At 39.6% G+C, this 20,138-nt stretch overlaps 1 protein-coding gene across 4 annotated transcripts in view; it reads right to left on the bottom strand.

Annotated features, from left to right (window-relative positions):
* Positions 1-20,138, bottom strand: part of LOC118776341 (selenocysteine insertion sequence-binding protein 2-like) — a 34,503-nt gene that overhangs the window by 2,071 nt on the left and 12,294 nt on the right. For all 4 annotated transcript variants that reach the window (XM_036526627.1, XM_036526626.1, XM_036526629.1 and 1 more), the window contains exons 9-17: positions 19,846-19,956; positions 15,464-15,580; positions 14,316-14,448; positions 13,889-14,055; positions 13,697-13,790; positions 13,057-13,228; positions 10,554-10,774; positions 10,045-10,199; positions 4,337-4,502 (exon numbers count right to left, since the gene is read on the bottom strand). In XM_036526627.1, coding sequence (XP_036382520.1) covers positions 4,337-4,502; positions 10,045-10,199; positions 10,554-10,774; positions 13,057-13,228; positions 13,697-13,790; positions 13,889-14,055; positions 14,316-14,448; positions 15,464-15,580; positions 19,846-19,956 — 1,336 coding nt within the window. The remainder of the gene's footprint in view (positions 1-4,336; positions 4,503-10,044; positions 10,200-10,553; positions 10,775-13,056; positions 13,229-13,696; positions 13,791-13,888; positions 14,056-14,315; positions 14,449-15,463; positions 15,581-19,845; positions 19,957-20,138) is intronic.

The raw sequence follows: 20,138 nt of genomic DNA, 5'->3' as shown, positions 1-20,138 counted from the left end.
GAGTGTTTTTGGTAGAGCACGTACACACTCTGCTGTCATCATTTCAGTGAATTGGGAGAGTAAGTGCCCTTACATCAAAATCATAATGCTCAGTGTTGCATGATACTTATAAAATCTGAGAGTGGGTTTTTAAGACACATTTTTAAATCATATCCTCCCCCACCCTGATCTTTGCCATTAGTGTCAAGCACTGTTTGAAATGGAAAGACGGCAGAGAGGTAAGAAATATTTCTGCAGCAACGTAATGTAATAATCTCAGTGCTTTTGATCAATAAGTATTTGATATTAACTGTTATGACCTTCTAACTCATGACATAATAGAGCTTGCATACACTGTGGTACTTGTGAACTAGTAGGCACTGCGCAACTGGAGAGCAACAGTTGCATGTAACAATGTATTCAAATGGTAATGAATAAAAAAAAAAACAGTGATAAATTCTGTCAATTTATTATTCACCTCCTACCTTCTATTGTAGGTCAATTCCCGTTTCCTGTTATCCTATTAATGTCTTTATGTGTCTGTATTCATTATATAATTAACTCTTTAAGAACAGACAGCCTGCCAGACGATTTCTGTATGTCTTTCTTCAGGTCGCTCAGCCCATGTCTAATGGTATTGGAAGTATTCCAGTATTCCTTTATATTAGCTACACTGCCTCTATCTATGTGCATGGCTACCATCTCTCTGATTCACAAATCAGGAACAGCTACCTGCTGCAAGGGGGTCTATCAACCTACTTCACTGCTTCTGGACAATGAAAAAGTGCTTGCCAATGTATTAGCAAATAGACTGACCAAGGTTGTGGGAACTATTAAAAATTCAGATCAATCAGGATTCCTACAGCAAAGCTATAGTACGAACATCCTTAGAAGATTATTCATTTTAAAAGGGTCTTTGGGGAATCAGGACCCTGCCCTTCCAAGTATAGCTTTGTCACTTGATAATGAAATGGCTTTTGACTGTTAATAAGGATATTAATTTAGCTGCAAACAATCTGAAACTATGGATTATCTAGTTATTTTCCCAAATGATTCATTATCTCGCTCACATATCAATGCCAATTCCAGATTTTAATTTTAGAGAGACAGATTTTTTGTGGAAAGACCTATCATCACCTGGGTCTAAAGAAACTTCAGGCCCATGCAACAAGAGGAGGATTTGGCTGCCCCAAATTTAAATGGTTTCACTGGGCCAGAACTTAAAATTGTTTAGTGTCTGTAGACCAGGATGGAAGGGGAGTGGTCATCCTTATTGGTACTCCATGGATGAGGCTGCGGGGTAGGGAGTTTCACCCTGCTGCTGGGAATTTAGACAGTTGACTACTAGCATACATGATCACCCAATAATTATCCTGTCCCGAGACCCTAATTAGTGTTTACTAGGGCTGCCCCCTAATAGTCGATCAAGCATTAGTCGATGAGAAGAGTCTTAGTCGACCAAGTTTTCAGTGGTCCATTCGGGAGCTACGCCTTGTCGTTAAAAAGTTATTAGACTATGTCGGGCTGGAAATCATCCAAAGTGTGGGATCATTTTGAGCGTGTAAAGGACGACCCCAAGAAGGTGACATGCAAACTCTGCATGCAAAGATTCACCTATCATTCGTCGACCTCAAACATGACTTGTCATCTGAAACATGTAGGGGAGAGCTGGTACGAAAGTAACACGGGACGAAAGTAACACAGCGATTTTTCTCCAAGCCCATACAAGGCTCATATGCCTGACTGTGTCAACATGTACAGCACGCAACACTTACCAGAACCCCGAAAAATCGTGTGGATGTATCATACTTTCGCGGAGTTATACCCGAGAAACTGTTTTCGATCACGGAAAGTAAATTCTTTTTTTTTGAATGACAAGTTGTGTCTATCAATGGCAGCTGGTGAGCTGGAAACAGGGGAGGCTGAAACATTACCTTTAAATCTATCATTACTTTCAACCTGTTCCCCTTTATCTTCATTGATTAACAATAAAACAAATAATTCACAGAATAATTGACACCAATCGCGTAAATGGAGTAAATGTTTATGCTCGTGAAACAGCACAGATTGTCTGTAGTTTGTGTGCTTGCGAAAACTACAATGTGAGATTGTTTAATTAACATTTACTCCATTTACGCATTGGTGTCAATTATTCTGTGAATTATTTGTTTTATTGTTAATCAAGGAGGATAAAGGGGAACAGGTTGAAAGTAATGATAGATTTAAGGGCAATGTTTCCGCCTCTCCTGTGTCCAGCTCACCAGCCGCCACTGGTGTCTATAGTTTCATGTGTCATAGGCTACTTTAACACATCCTGTTTTAAGTTTACCATGTCAGTTTAACTGTCAGGAGTCATTGTCGGGACGATTGTAACAGTTGTTTCTTTCCTCCCTCTACAATAACGACAATACTTATTATATTATTATACCGAAGTCGTTCCACATTTATACAAAATAGCACCTGGTAGGCCTAATGATAGAACACACATGTGAGTTGTTGATCACAACGAAAATTAGTTTCTGTCTGTAACGTTATCTTATAAAATGACGTTTATCTGAAAAGTGTTACTTTCGTCCACGTTATTATCCCTTTTGCATGTAAGTTATTTTTATGCAATGTAGCGCGCTGTTACGTTATATGGTTCATTATGTTTTCATTAGCGTTATTAAGCTTCTCATAGTTTTCAGTTAGCATTTGCTATATTTTTTAACGTTAAATCACTCTTTCCTCAAAGCTAAAATTATAATAGAATATTTCCAATCTAGTGTTCTAATCGCACCGTTTTTAGCATAGGCTACGCGCTAAACGGCTAATCACACCGGTGTGACCGTAGGCTATGTGCGAAAGGGTTATTCCATTATGTTAAATAATTAATGGCCTAATTAACATTAACAAATTGCAAAGTTAAGGCTATATGCAGCTAAATAAATACATTGTCATATGCGCTATTAGGATTATCCAAGTGTTTGTGGGGACTGGGGAAGCTAAATTACCTCGCTTAGGCCTACCGCATGTTTAATTTCATGTTCTGTTTTTTATTTAGCCTATCATTTCTTTTATAAGTTAGCCTATTGTGTTGGTGTTACAAGTTCATAAGTTGTATTATGTTATACTGTGTTGAAATAAATGAACAAAATGTTCAGTCTCTTTGCTGGTTGTTCTGACACATTCAGAATCATTACCACTTTTGCCGTTAGCATTGTCATTAACAGGCGGCTTGCTTTGTGCGTGCGCTTGTAAGATGTATATTTTAAAGGCTCATTATTACTATTATTATTATAATTATTTTGTATTTCTCTGTAACGTAACACAGTGTTAATGTTAGAAGTAACATTCTTCCTCAGCTCTGGAACTCAAACCATTTTCTGATGCCCCAAAAAATATATATTTAAATAATTAATGTCATAAACGTGCGACAACTAGTCTACTTATGGCTTGAACTAACGACTACTAGTCAACTAGGAAAATCGTTGGTTGGGGGCAGCCGTAGTGTTTACTGAAGGAAAAATTAGACTGGGGGATGTGGTGCAATGCAGACATTCAACTCTAGGGGCACCTTTGTAAAGGATCAACCATGCTTTGTATATCCAAATTAACTTAGGGTCTTTTTAAATCACAGTACTGAAAACACCTAGGCTGTAACTTAAGAACTCTTTGACATGTTGTCAATTAAATCTGGCAGCCAACCCCATTGAAAAAGAAAATACTTGATTACTATGAAAATTACTATGACAGGAAAGGTCTGACCTCCCTTATCTATTCTTGTCTTCTCAATCAACAGGTGGATCCTTTAACTAAAGTGAAGAAAAATGGGAAATAGAATTACAATCTGATATTTCTCTTGAAAGGTGGGCAAGCTGTCTAAACACAAGTCAGAAAGAGACTGGCAACAAATTCATACAAGTTAAAATGATTCATAGGTGACATTTTGACTCCTACAAAGCTATGTTTTAATTTCAATAATTCATTATTACACTATATTACATTATAGCACTTTATACAAGCAGTGGTAAACCGCTAAATCGCAGTAATTCGTTGCTTTATTACCACGGGAAGAAAAAATCATTACCGTCACAGCCCTACCACCTACCCGTCATTTTGTTCGATGACAACCAATCACAGGGGAAATCATTAACATATCGTTACCACAGAGCCTAATTTGAATGCTGCGCAGAATGATGGCGCAAGTGTTGTCTAACAAATTAAACCGGTGCATCTCTATGTAGTTCTGATACATTTCAATATTGGAATGTCACTGATAAACACAAGCCCAGCTCGGCAACAAAAACAAATGATGATTGAGTCGGTCTGAAATAGTACTGTGTATCCATCCTTCCACTTGTCCAAGAGAACTTACTGTATTCTGGCTCCTCGGATTCGGTTGAGTCAACAGTTGAGTGACTATTCTGTTCATCAGCATGATTTTCCTGCTGGTCTTGCAATGACTTCTCCACATTTGCAATCATCATTTCATAAGCCTTCCTAGCTTGGGATGACAGCTCAATCATTTTGTGATAATGGTCCTGCAATCAAAATGGAAGAAATAGCCATTTGTGCTGAAAGCAGTGAAAAGCAACACATACCCATTTAATTTCCACACTATTGTGAGCTGTACAACTCAGTCCACTGCTAAGTAAGTGAACTGTTACTCCTCATCCTTGCTCTAACACACAAGCCTATTTAAGCTTACTCCTAATTTTGATAATATTTCCAATTTCTGTCAATTGAAAAAGTCATTTTCCGTTTGTTTTTTTCGGTTGCCATTCATTTTGAATGCTCGTGTGAACGTTTAACTCCATTTCCCTTTTGATACTGGCTCTTTGGTTGACCCATCAGTTTGTAACTCTCAAAAATTCACCTTGTTCTGAAGTTTATATCTCTGAGGAACTAGCATAGATATTGATATTGTATATGTATGTAACTTATATCATGAAAATGTTTATATTATGCATTAAAATGTTGAATATGCAATTCTTTTCATTTTTAATGTGTGCTATTCTTTTGGTTGTGTTCATTCTTTGGCTCTCTGGAACTGGTTTGAATAATGATTTATAATCGTATTACAGTATATAATAATATATTGGTAACAGCTTGCACAAACATCTTTAGCTTCACTTGATATACCTACAGTAGACTATAAGACATTTAAGTGTTTTGTCAGCAATTCAGTTTTCAAATGGCCTGCCATTAAAATCCAAAAAGTTTCTTCAACGTTTTTCAAATTTATCTGGGGTTCCTAAAAACTGACAGTAATCTTGATGAACAACCTTTGTGCATCAAGCTGCGTCCTGGTGGCAAGGGTGGAACAGCAATGGTAAACACCCCCCCCCCTTTTTTTTGCAGCAGCAATGTACTGCAGCAATGTAATGAATGTGTCAAGGCATGCAAATTAAATTAAAGGGAAACTGCTCTTTGGAGGAAGTAGCGTGTTTTTTTTTTGACACAGACACTGTTGTTAGACACTGTTTTATATCCAAATCCCTTAAACGTGCTGTACTTAACCAACTGTCTCCCTTTCTCCACAAGCACAACCTCCTGGATCCCCACCAGTCCGGGTTCAGACCTGGGCACTCAACCGAAACAGCACTCCTGGCAGTGACAGAGGCCCTCCACACAGCTAAAGCCTCCGACCCGTCCTCGGTCCTAATGCTCCTCGACCTCTCTGCTGCATTTGATACAGTCAATCACCAGCTGCTCATCGCCAAGCTCTCAGAGATTGGCATCTCTGGGACTGCCCTTTCTTGGTTCAGGTCCCCTGACTGGTAGATCTTCCCAGGTTTACACCCCCTGGAAAAAAATATGGAATCACCACACTTCGAGGATGTTCACCCAACTTTTTTACTTCGTAGCAAATAAACAAATCACACATATGACACAAAACTATTTTTGTTGAATAGCTGAACATTCTGGCTTCATGAAACATACCTCAAATAAATTAAATTATTTTAATTAATGGCAATATTTTGATCAAGTAGAGGAAAAAAATATGGAATCACTCATTGTTGAGGAAAAAATTATGGAATCATCAACAAAAAAAATTCACAATTATTACTCTCGCTCCGCCTCGGGCTTGAATTCTTTGAGGCATGGACTTCACTAATGAAAAACAATATTCTCCATCAAGCTGGTTCCAACTTCCTCGAATAGCAGTTGACATATCAGCTTTGCAGGATGGAGCCATGTCATGGACCATTTTTTTTAATTTCCACCATATATTTTTAATCGGATTGAGATCCATTTGCTGGCCATGTCATTCAGTATGTTTACATGGACAACAAAATTCCGATATTAACCCGATTAAGACAATACTCTGATTAAGAAACTACCATGTAAACAGCGATTTCTGATTACCTTAATCCGCTTAAGATCATACTCGAAGTAAACACTAATCGAATTAAGACATGTGGAGTATTCCTATTTTAGTCGCATTATCGAAGACATGTACACACCTTAATCACACTATTAACATCCTGTGGGAGTTTTCGCTGGTGGTCAACCGTTTGACAGCAAACGAGACCATGGCCAGAGACGGTTTAGAAAGATCTGTAAGATCTGGAGACGACGCCATCATCCATTTGCACGTATGGCTTGACAAATAAGTAACTGCACTTGAAGCTTCCGTAAAATTAAAAATGAAACATCCAAAACAGTGTATGGTACCATAACGAACTGTATGTCGATAGCCTAGCCTACGTGAAATTCTGGAGGGACGGCGTGACGTGGGAACGTAATACATGTGTGCCATTATTCAATCTATGCTCTATAACATGTAAAACGGGAACATGAAAGGAATATTTTAAAAGCAACTCATGTAAACACCTTAATCAGAATATTGTCTTATTTAGAATAAGGTCAACAGTTAGATTACTGCTGTCCATGTAAACGTAGTCATTGAGTTGATATGCCTTTCCTGAAGAACAGCTTTAACACTCCTTGCTCTGTGGCAAGATGCATTATCATCCTGAAAAATGACTTCATCATCACCAAACCTATTTTCTATCAATGGAATGAGAAAAGTGTCCAAAACTTCAATGTACACCTGTGCATTGACTGTTGAGATAATGATTGCCATTTGATTTGAAATTTGATTGTTTTCATCAGGCAGTCATCTTTATATGTTTCATTAGAACAGCACCAGACAAAAGTTCCAGCATCATCTCCTTGGTCAATGCAAATTCGTGATTCATCACTGAGTATCACTTTCATCCAATCATCCACACTCCATGATTGCTTCTCTTTAGTCCACTGTAACCTTGCTTTCTTCTGTTTAGGTGTTAGTGCTGGTTTTTGTTTGGCTTTTCTGTATGTAAATCCCATTTCATTCAGTTGATTGCTTGCAGTTCTGTCACAAACATTGACTCCTGTTTCCACCCATTTGTTTCTCATTTGTTTTGCTGTGCATTTTCTGTTTTCAAGGCATATTGTTTTGAGTTTTCTATCCTGACTCTTTGACATCTTCCGTGGTCTACCCATATCAAAGTCAAAGTCAAAGTCAACTTTATTGTCAATATGTTTTCCTTTTATAACCTTCCCATTTTGTTTATACTTGAACCAAATTTTAGACAGAGCTGACTAGGAACAACCAACATCCTTTGCCACACTCTGTGTTGGATTTCCTTCTTGAAGGAGTTTTATAATCCTTTCCATTGTTTCAATTGACAACTGTGTTGGGCCATGTTTCCTTTCAATTAGCCAAGTCCCAACAGCTCATTAAGGTCTGCAAGCACTCTCTTGTAACTGCAGACTAGCTTGCATTTTTAGACTTGTGCCAGTATTTGTTTTAGAAATGCAAATTACAAAGTGATTCCATAATTTTTTCCTCAACATTGATAGGTTTGGTGATGATGAAGTCATTTTTCAGGATGATAATGCATCTTGCCAAAGAGCAAAGAGTGTTAAAGCTATTCTTCAGGAAAGGCATATCAACTCAATGACATGGCCAGCAAACAGATCTCAGTCAGATTGAAAATATATGGTGGAAATTAAAAAAATGGTCCATGACATGGCTCCATCCTGCAAAGCTGATCTGTCAACCGCTATTCAAGGAAGTTGGAACCAGCTTGATGGAGAATATTGTTTTTCATTAGTGCAGTCCATGCCTCAAAGAATTCAAGCCCGAGGAGGAGCAACAGAGTACTAATTGTGAATTTTTTTTGTTCATGATTCCATTATTTTTTCCTCTACTTGATCTGCCATTAATTAAAATAATTTAATGTAATTTGTTTGAGGTATGTTTCACGAAGCCACAATGTTCAGCTATTCAACAAAAATAGTTCTGTGTCATATCTGTGATTTGTTTATTTGCTACGAAGTAAAAAAGCTGGGTGAACATCCTCGAAGTGTGGTGATTCCATAATTTTTGCCAGGGGTTGTACTGGAAAGGCTCCACCTTCACACCCACTCCCCTCACTACAGGTGTCCCCCCAAGGCTCTGTATTGGGACCCCTCCTCTTCTCCATCTATACCAACTCACTTGGTTCAGTTATTAACTCACATGGTTACTCCTATCACTGCTACTGTTCATCCCGGCCAAGCCCTCTCCTCTTCAAGAGCTCTCAGTTACAGTTGACACCACCACAGTAACCTCCTCCACATCTGTGAAGAGCCTGGGTGTCACCCTCGACAACAAGCTGGACTTCAATGACAACATCTCGCAGACAACACACTCCTGTCGATTCCTCCTCTTCAACATCAATAGAATTCGCCCTTTTTTGACCACCTACTCCACCCAGCTGCTTGTCCAGGCCACCGTATTCTCCCGCCTGGATTACTGCAATGCCCTCTATTCAGCCACTGCAGCTCATCCAAAACGCAGCTTCTAGACTGATCTACAATCTCCCAAAGTTCTCCCGCGTCACCCCTTTACTGAGATCCCTCCACTGGCTCCCGGTCGCAGCCAGGATCGCTTCAAAACCTTGACTCTCACCTTTTCTGCTGCAAAAAAGACTGCCCCGACCTACCCCCAGGACCTCATCCTACCCTACGCACCCGCTCGACAACTTGACTCTGCTACATCTGGACACCTCGCTCCTCCCAGCAAAAGAACGAAAGGCCCACGCTCCTCTCAACGTCGTTTTTCCATCATCACTCCCCAGTGGTGGAATGAACTCCCCACCCCCCTGAGAACAACTCCTTCACTCCAACTCGTCAGATGTGGGCTGAAGACACACCTCTTCAGGCTCTACCTGGACTGACACCCTTGCCATTTGACCTTGTAAATCTGAGATTCTTGGCTTGTACCTGTAGCACTCTCTCTTACCTAGTATTTGTAGCATGTTTTTGCCTAGGTAGTATAGCGGCATATTGTCCCAGTGACTGTATTTGATATGTAACCTTAGATCAGATTAGTTCGGTCTCGCTACACCAACCTTGTGCTCAGCTTCAGCACTATCTGCACTGTTTGACCTGTACACATCTTGCCCTTGTGCCTGTTTGCCCCCTATATGCACTTTTGTATGTCGCTTTGGATAAAAGTGTCTGCTAAATGAAAAAATTAATAAATATAAATGTAATGTAAATGTTACTGCAGTTATAGTTATAGTGTCAAATCTTGTTCCTGCCATTGTCCAGGAGGTTTCTTTTCTACTAAAGGATTTCTGCACTTAACTGAACCAATGTAACCCCTCCACAACTAAGTCATTTGATGGAAACGTTCAAGACAGCAGTGCTCTAGGAGGATTCAGCACTCCAGCATTAAAAACAGTTGTTAAGAAAATATAAACAATGTACTAATACACTGATTGTACAAACATTAATGTAGTAATTTTCACATACCATTCATCTTTACAATCAAAAATAAAAATTCAATTAACACTAATTTCACAGAAAAAAGAAATCAATAACAATGAGAAACCAATATAAAATAATGTAATTTATGCATAAATGTCTGTTTTAGTCCAGTTTTCAGTTTCTGCATCAAAAAGTTTCCAATCAGTTATAGTGTTCTGCAATATTTTGTGTTCATGTAACGACAAGGTCATGCATTTGTTCCATGAAACTGCCTCATTATGTGCTCAAGTGGTGTGAATTGAACAAAAAATGATTGGCTCCTGCAAGCAACCCCACCTGTGCTCCATCATAATTGAAGATGCCAACTAAGCTAACAGGCACCGCCTTGTTGACACAGCGTCCCAGGGCCTTGCGGGAGAGGGCGAACACAAAAGGCACACTCTGCTCATGACATATTTCAATGATGGTATGCAGAGCTTCATCCAAACCACCTGTTTAACACAATAAACACTATTAACTGCTGAACACCAAATATTAAACTTGTAATGAATATTTAACATAAGCACATGTATGTAAATCGTTCTTTCTGCATTCCAAGTTTTGCAGAAAGACCACTTCTTACTATCAGTTGAAAATTGAGCATGCATTTCTTTAATTTCTCATGCAGTTATAATAGAACCGTTAATGTCCATGCTGACATAATTCAATTAATTTCAGGACTGCATTCACTGCAGTCTCATGCATTCCAGACCTCAAAGATACAAACTGTGCAACAATACACAACGAGGGATGATGAGTGGTTGAAGAATGGCAGCCTGACTTGCTGAAATGAAATGTGGTAATACCTTTGGACTGGATGCGCTCACAGTTTGGAGAGATGATGACACACTTGACCTTCCTCAGTTTGAGATGTTTTAGAACCTCCCTCAGGCCCATAACCAGCCGTCGCTTCATTCGGGCCTTCATGGGGTCCTTCTGATACAGGCGGTCCTGGAAGCGGACCAGCTCCTTCAGCAGGGTGGTCACACACTCATCTACATCCTTGCTCAGCATCTGGCTGCAGTAGCTAACAGCAGAGGACAACATAAAACAGGCACAACTACTAATAAAACTACTAATAAACAAAGCTTTTGCTTACATTGACTTACACAAGCAATACATTTGATTAGCAATAAAGTGTGCATTAATCAAAGTCTGGTGGTGATGGGGTGTCTTTTGATGGGGGCACGTCTGAATGAACTGGAAGCTCCTGTAGTGTTACAGCTCTGACAAATGCCACTGGAAGACAGCGCTTGTTCCTGCAGACCTGAGGTGCAACAACATTGACACTACAGCCCTGAGTGATACTAGGTTTCTCAATGAAGGATCCCTTAGGGAAGTAGGTGAGAGCTATACCTTCTTCTGGAAAGGTTTACCAGCCTCATAGTGTGGGACTGGCAATCAAGAACAGCCTCCTACCAAGCATGACTGAAATGCCTGTCTGCATAAGCAAAAGACTAACATGGCTCCATATTCCCCTAGTCAACAAGTGCTTTACAATTCTTTCTCAGTGCATTTGCCTCACTTCCACCATCTGAAAATGGGGCTGCTTCTACCAGTCACTAGATGAGGCTCTTCACTGCATTCCCAGGAATGACAAGATCCTCCTGCTAGGTGACATTAATGCCAGGCTCAGCCAAAGTAACAAGATATTGAATGGAGTGCTTAGAGAACATGGGATTGGCCAGGTCAACACAAATATCCTGAGACTTCTAACTCTCTGAACTTAGCATGATCTCACCAGCAGAACAAATGTAAAACATCAACAGATGCACCCACACTCTAAACACTATCACTTGACTGACTACATCATAGTGACAGGGGTTCAGAATGCTGTACTAATCATCACATCTCCATGTGACAGTGCACTTCACAACAACTGCAGAAATCAAGTAAAAAGTAGCTCCATTGTGCCCAGCTTACAGAAGCTGAGGAAAGGGACAAGATCTGTAGCTCCTTCACTGAAAAGCTGAGAAAGACTGAGCCTCTACTGAAGTAATACCAGAAGGGGGCGGCTTGGAGCTCTATGAAGCAGTACAACACTCAGCTACAGAGGGAGGAAATATAAACACTGGTCCAAAGAGAACTCAGACTACATCAAAATGCTGGCCAACATGCCTGTACAACTGGCTACCCAGCCAGATTTAACATCCTCTCTCAGGTCCATGAAGGGATGATGGCTCAGATAACCACAGATGACCAAGAGTCAGTGCTGTTCAATGTTCACACCAGGACAAGGCAGGAGTGCATAATGGCACATGTGCTCTTAAATATCTACCTCCTATGTGTCACCCAACTTCTCTACAAGGAAACTGAGAACAGAAGCAGGGTTACAGTGAGACTGAAACCTCTTCAACATCTGGCAGCTCAAAACAACCACTAAACACTCCAGGGAGTGGGTCCTTGAGCTGCAGTATGGTGACAACTGCACTCTCATGGCCCATTCCCGAGAGAACCATCAGTTCAACCTTACTGTAGCTGTCAGGTGGTTTGCCAGTGGAGTTCTGGCCCTCCACCCATTATGCCTGTCTTTACCATTGATTACAAAAGTCTCATCATTCAAATGTCTGCACAGTATGCTCTCTAAGAACTGGAGCACTGAAATCCAAAACAGGATCAAGCAAGCCTCAGTGGCTTTTGGGAAACTCTCATGCAGAATCTTTTAAAACAAGAATCTCCATCTCTGCTCCATAGTTGCAGTCTATCAAGCTGTCTGAATCACCATACTTCACACCCATGAAGCCTGAGGAACTTACAGCCGGCACATCAAGGTCCTTGAGCATTTCCACATAGGATGTCTGCAACACATCCTTTAAATCATTTGCTGTGATTGTGTACCTCATACTGATATACTTTCTATGACTAACTGAAGACGTGTTGAGGCAATGATTCAACACCAATTGCACTGGCTGGGGAACATCATTAGGATGCACCTGCAAGACTCTGTACAGTCAATTATACCATAGTCAATAGTGACCAAGGGGCAGAAGAAGTGATACAAGGACCAGCTGAAGAGTGCAATCAGGCATGAGGAACCAAACAGCAGACCGCTGCTGAATGCAAAAAAGGAGACAGCAAAAACAGCTCAGGAGAAACATGCCCATGACTGCCCCTATCACTAGTTTTACTAATGCATACCCTACCCACCATAAAACCTGTGGTTTCGGAACTGGACTGTACAGTCATGAAAAGAAAAAACATCATTAAAAGAAAGAGTTGGAAGTCATCATCGGATTAAATGAACAACAATACGAAAGCAAGATATTTTGGTGTGACATGGATGATAACTTAAGAGTCATAGTGCCTTACTCTCTGAATTTCCTGCTGTGGATTTTGGGACAACTGGAGGAACAGGTTTTTAGGGGGGTCATCTCCTCTGTAGTGTCCTCTGTATCACTTTCCACCTGACCAGATTCATCCGGCTCAGGCTCAGCGTTGTCCTGTGTTTGAGGGATGACAGTAGTCCTTTTGTCTGTGTAACCTGTGTCACACACACACACACACACACACACAATTTTCAGTTGAAGACAGACCACCTATGGCCCATTCTATGACTAATTTATTCCATGGACTGTGTAAAACCGAAGGACTTACCATTCATGTGTCACATAAAACCACATATTTGAATAGATGTACATTTTCATAAATGGATCATTCACCAACAAGGTTGCTACAAACCACTTACTGACATCACTGTATCAATCCCCGTAAAATCTGACCTTTCTTGAGATGATCTTTGCAGATTTTCTTAAAATTTGACACATTAAATTAAGTGTTGAGATAACCATTAAAGCAAACATTTCACGTTTTTGCCACATATAACTCCCTGAGGCTTTTATATTTTGCAACTCTTTGTCAGTCTAATGCACCCAAAATCCAAGTGTCTGTCTACACCTGTCAGGCCATGCTAGTCGTTTTTCTGACTAAGGTGTTTCCTGTGGTTCTTTACTTGGATCACTGGAGGGCCTGCTGGTTGGAGGCACCAATCCCATCTCTTCCAGCAAGCGAGTCTGCTTCCTTTCCTCTCTCTCCTTTAAAATAATCTGTAGGTTAAAGGATAACAACAGGTCAAATTTAGCAGACTCTCAACTTCAATAATGTGGAACCCTTGAGAATCATTGTTAGGCATCAACAAACTCACTTTTTTAAGGGGTGTGGGTTTTTTTGGTTTCGGAACCTCACGCTGCTTGCCCTTCTTCACCAGAGGACATGTGGAGTCCAAGGGATTGTGAGCTACCTTATCCAGGTTCCGGGAGTTCTTCTTCTGACTAGAGGAGTCTTTGTGCACTACAGGTATTGCCCCTCCAACTGCATTTTCATGATTGAAATAAAGTAAATCAAAGACAATGCACATATCCTTCATACAAAACATCCCTTCACATGAAACTTCATATAGCTCAAACTTCAGAAGCAATGTATGTTTTTTCCCCCTTTAAGCAACCCTGTTTTCAGAATCAGCAATTGTACATCAGGCTTGTCTCATCATAACAATCTCTGCTTGTACTGGAGCACTTACACAATTAAGTATAAGCAATTATACAGCTGTATGCCTTGTAACTTAGGTTTACCAGAGAGAATAATTGGTTTAGGGTCCCGATTGGATTTCTGGGACTGTTGCTTCTGTTCCAGAACAGCAAACATGTTCCCCAGGTCAAGCTGTACAGGGACCTTGCTTTTCTTGCCACTTGTTTTCTCAGCTTTCTGTAAATAGAAGACATTTGTTAATTTACAATTTGATTATTTGATTATTTACACAGTATATATTACACACACACACACACACACATACAGTCCTCTCAATTTTATTCACACCCCTGATTAAATATGAATAAAAACGCGACAAAACAGAACAAATATATTGAACTGGAAATACACTGCGTATCAAATGACCCTACTAACCCACAGTAAGTATTATTTGGCCTGCCCTGGACTACGTATGCACAAGAGGCAAGCATGGAATGTGTCACCATTGGAGGCAGGGACTGATGCACTTAGTTTTTTGTTGGGCAATGAGACACAAGGCTGACACATAATAATTTTACAGACCACTCTGTCAAGTTAAAAATGCCAAAACTTGTTTTGACAGAGAAAAGTTAACCTCCTGGTTTCAGTGACATCATCTCCAGGAAGGACATTTGTGTCACAACTAATTAAGCCACAAGGAAATGCATAGAGCTAGCTTGCCTGACTCAGCGCCCTGCCCAACTTTTGGTGCTGTGTATGTATTTGGTATGCCCTTCCAACCTGAAACCTGTTACTTTCCATATCAATATGACTAAACACATTATTTGGCATTTTGGACAATCACAAATTACAGCATTCTAAACACAGTTAGAGTAAGGTTCTTGTCTGAAATATTCTACAAAGGCTATGTCATACCTATAATGGTAATATTAGTTATAATTAATAACATATTGTTTGCATTTATATTCTCTGGTTTGTAACAGGATGACCGAATTAGAGGATCCCATCTAGTTTCCTAGCAACTAGATTCCCCTGACCCCCTCCGCCCCCAATGCCAAGAGAAGATGCGCTTTACAATCCAATAGCCCACAATATCCTATCCTGATCTCAAATGTCAACAGCAGGCCAGACAATGTAATTATGTTACGAATACAAAAACTACAATGACCAGTCATTTAGTGTCTTAATGTTTTATGATTACAATAGTTTTTAAAAGTGCTGGTAATTTAATGGTATCCTATATTGCACCTACCTGTCCATTCTTAGTCTCTGGTAGAGGCGGCTTTCCCACGGGAGTCCTGCTTTTCTGATTTTCTAGTGGCAAGGAAGTTAAATCTCCTGGTGACATAGAATCTTTCTTGTTCTGTAACTAAACAGAAAGCAGTGTTAATTGTATCTTTTCAGATTTAGTTTTAGTCTTAGTCTTTTAAAATGTTTAGACTAAAATGCACATTAATCTCACTCATATTTTAGTCATTTCACCCTTCACCATTTAATTTTGTTGATGCAAACTGTAAACATTTTAGCCTAGTATTAGTCACATCTTCAGTCACGTTAGTCTTCTTTTGTTTTTTCATTATATGATTACAAACCTTTTATACCTTTTATATATATACACATCTGTGTATATATATTACATGGATGTGCTTAGGCTAAATTCCTTTCATATATCTTTAAGTGCTAAGCCAACAAAATAGCTAACATCACTATTGTAAAAATCTGTGCTAAAAGTCAGTGACCACCAGCTGTGTATTTGATGTGTTCTGCCTCAGTTGAATCAGCTGTGCTAGTACTTGCATAGATCTAATACATAGAATAATATCTATGTATCTGACAGCGTACCTGTAGCCACTGATAAACCACTATGGTTTGCATATTTTGTTTGTTTTGTAAGAACAATTAATAAAGACTGATTTGAAATCTACTCAGATTGATAAACTCTGAATTACTGCTTGGTGGCAGATGGAATTGTGGGATGTTTAAATGCAATAAACCAATTTTGTCAACACGTTGAAAGTTTATGATGACGTTGAACACTTCATGCTAGAAGGATTTCAGAATCCTTGACACCTACAATAAACCTGAAGAGTTTTGAACAATAGTACAGCATGTAAACAAAAATTCCTTATAGCAATCAGGATTTTAATCCTTAAACATTTGCATTATGGCTGTGGAATTCTCCTGGTTGATTCTGTTCCAGGTTTTTATAAGGAATATAAATCCAACCTAGAGAAACACAAACTATATGCAAAGGGAAACGGCAGCGGAATGAATTTTGGGATAAATCTGAAAAAATACTTCAGACTAACAGGGACTGTTACAGTAAAGAGGTGTCACCAATTCTGCCAATGCTCAGAGAAATGTGTCTTCATATGGGCAAGTTCACACAGTATTACCATTCCATGAAAGAAGAGTCCATATACCAAGTAACAATGACTAAATTTAATCACAAAATTTATAACATCAGACTGCCTTTTTTTTCTTTTCACAACTTTTTATACGCTAGTGCTAGTTAGCATGTTACTGCCCTGATTGCCTTAAGACAGTATTTTACCCACCTGTCAAACAAAGAAAAACCTCTATATACACGTTTCTAGTTAATGTTTTAATTTCCTGCAGCACTGTCTGCATTCCTGAAGAATACTGAATCTCAGACATTCAGCACTCTACACATATAAAATTTATCAAATTTAACTTTGAAAAGGAATTTCAAAATATTTACCCTACCTCACAGTACTAGAAAACACAGCTGCTGAAACAATCATAGTTAGGGAGGCGATATTCCAATACTCAGTATTGGTATCGGTCCAATACTGGCCAAAATCACTGGATCAGATATTGGGAAAAAAGTATAATCTGAAACGATCCATTAGCCTAAACTATCACATAAATGCTTAACTAAACCTCGAGCGACATGCCGTAAAGACAGATGTGTCACAAGTAACACAGATGAGAAGCATGTGTCATGTGAACAGTAGCTAGAACGTGAGTGGGACCCGTCAGCATCGCTGTCATCATGTCAGCTGTGTGGAGTTATTTTTAGCTCAAGGAAGAAAAAAGCAAAACAACCGAGTGTAATTTATGTAATGCAAGTGTTTCGAGGGGTGGCAGCAGCGTTGGAAACTTCAACACCACGAACTTGTTTAACGCTTGCAGAAGCAACATGGAAAGGAGTATGCCGAATTTATACAGGCAACGAGTGCCAAGAAGAAAAGTGTGCTGCAACAGCAAACATTGCTGGAAAAAATTCAGAAGCGTGGGAAACTCCCTCCAGACAGCAAAGCAAAGCTGATAATGGAGAAAGTTGCTGAATTCATTGTGCTGGATGACCAACCCCTTTCTGTTGTTGAAAATGTGGGTTTTCGACGCTTAATCGAACATTTGGAGCCTCACTACACCTTGCCAAACCAGCATTTCATCTCCGAAACGGCTATCGCAAATACGTACAAGCAAGTGTGTGAATTCATTTTGAAATGCTTGGAAAATGTTGCAATGGGTAGTTTCACAACTGACATCTGGAGCTGAGGGCACAGTGCATAGACTCAGGTTTTACTTTGCAAAAAGCAGTGCTGCAGGCTAAGCAGTTTCATGGCTCACACATAGTTCATCGCTACAGCAGTGGGGGAGATGTTAAATGCGTGAAAAATTGAGAAGAGGAAAGTCCATGTCATTTTAAGAGACAATGCCAGTAACGTGATAAAAGCAATGGATCGCCTTGGAGTTGCCAGTTTGGGATGCTTCGCGCATAGCCTACTAGTAGTTGATAATGCATGGGCTGTGCACTTGATTTGTTCAAGTTTTTCAAAACATTAAAGGAGTTGCCATAGCAATTTGCAATCCTACACCTGCTTGTATGTGAAGCCTACTTAAACTACAGTTCAAATAAATTTACATACAAATACATTTTAATTTAACGCATTTTTGTATATTTTTTGCTCTTTTAATAAGTGCTGTGTGGTCTACCACAGCCTCATGTAACCTTACACCAGTGTTTCCCACAGGTACACTTTACTTGGGCGGGCCGCCCAGGTATATTAACGGCTGCCAAAGTATATTTGGCGATTTTTTATTTTTTATCCATCCGAGAGAACGACGCCCCACAATCAATTATTTTCTACCTCTCTGCGCTGACCTTTCCAAGTGTAACCAATGATTTTACAATGTGACGTACTGGAACATGGGCAGCGTGACACCGGCGCGAAATATAAACATTGAATTTAAAGATCCAATCAAAGTCAAAATGGAGGACAAACTGGAGAAGGTTATACTGTGTTTGTCAGGCTATTCAGAGTTGTATGACACCACTTCGAAGTGGTACCACGACCTCGCTAAAAAAAATTGAGCATTGAGATGTGGCTACCAGGTTTGTAGATTCGGCTGTAATAATTTATAGTTATTAGCTACATACCCGGCATACTCAGAAGGGACGTACCCTGGTTATTAGCTAGCTTAGTTAGTTGTTAGCTGCTCTGTCAAAGTGCCAAATATGAGTTTATATTATTAACGTTACAGAGCCAAAAAAACCTGGATAGCTAGCTAGTGTATTAGTATCCCTGTAAGCACACATACATCTCCGAGACATCTATGCGATGTATGCCGATAGATCTGGAAGAGGTATTTTAAAGAGCGTTTGCTCATTTGGAAGACGTCTCTGAGTCATCAAATTTGAATGTCTACGGTTTAACAACAAATTACAGGTAAAAGTAAAACATCCGAAACATTTTCAACATTAAAGATCCCGAGAGATCCCGAGACAGCAATATTTCGTGAATCCACGTTCTACAGGCTCTTTTCCTCCTTCGGCGAACTATCAGAGCAATTGCCATGGCTTTTTTCTGTTTGCTGAAATACATGTTCAGCAAAGTTGTTGAGATAGTAAGTACTTGAGGTTCTGTCTCTGCCTTATTTCTCCCGCTCTTTACTTTTTAAAATAGCGCTGATTACATATCTAGGATGCTTGTCATGTGGAGGACTGAGCGGCACGTCAAGCCTATGCTGAGTGTTGCGTTGATGCCCCAACGCTAGTGATGTGTAAGCAGCTTAACTGTTCGCTGACTTTGGTAGTAGCTTCGAATTCTATGAAAGAAAGCGGCAACTATGCTGCGTTGGTAGCTACAAGACTCAAAAGTGTATTCAGCACACGTAATTTGACCATTGCGCAACAAGCAGCAAAGTTGTCCTGGCTAAATATATGAAAGATTAAGTGCTCTGACAAACAGTGCCAACTTTGTACACACTAAAGAGTGTTTCACTCTTAATCTTTTTTTTTTTTACTTTGTTTTACTCTTCCCATGTGGGTAGAGGGAGGGGAGGGTTGGCAGGTTAGATCTGTGAAATGTATTATGTGAAATTAATAGAAATATTCAATAAATCAAAACATTGTGCTAAAGGTCACACGTATTTGTTGCTTGTCACATGTAGTAAACCATTTTTGTGCCGGCAGGTAATGCTGGCCCTTTCCGCCAGCTACCACCACAAGTACATTTCAGACCTGTGGGAAACACTGTTACACATAATACCAACAACAACAACAACAACAATAATAATAATAACAATAATAGTACTGAAATAAATAAAATTGAAAAAAGTGGATTGGTGCATCTCTAATCATAGCGGTACGCCCCTTTGCTGTACCTCTGTGTGAGTCTTTGCCATGTGGCTGTAAGAGAAGAGGGCAGCTGCAGGACTCATCCTTTTGGCGAAACTGACAGATGAAAGGGCCAATTCTGGAAATTCCTCTTCATCCTGTAAGAGATAAATGCAGAAATTCAAACATAACATTCTGAACACACACACAGAGTAACATTTAAATTTATATTCAATATTTGATGAAACAGTTACTTATTGCATCAATGCTTAACAGAGCAGGATTTATTAATCATTTTAAAACCATTATACATATACATCAGATTGGAATATTTGTACTT

Source organism: Megalops cyprinoides, chromosome 4 (assembly GCF_013368585.1).
Source record: "Megalops cyprinoides isolate fMegCyp1 chromosome 4, fMegCyp1.pri, whole genome shotgun sequence".
In the NCBI taxonomy this organism is placed as follows: domain Eukaryota; kingdom Metazoa; phylum Chordata; class Actinopteri; order Elopiformes; family Megalopidae; genus Megalops; species Megalops cyprinoides.
The sequence above is the reverse complement of the archived record's forward strand: the minus strand, read 5'-3'. Positions and strand labels throughout refer to the sequence as shown.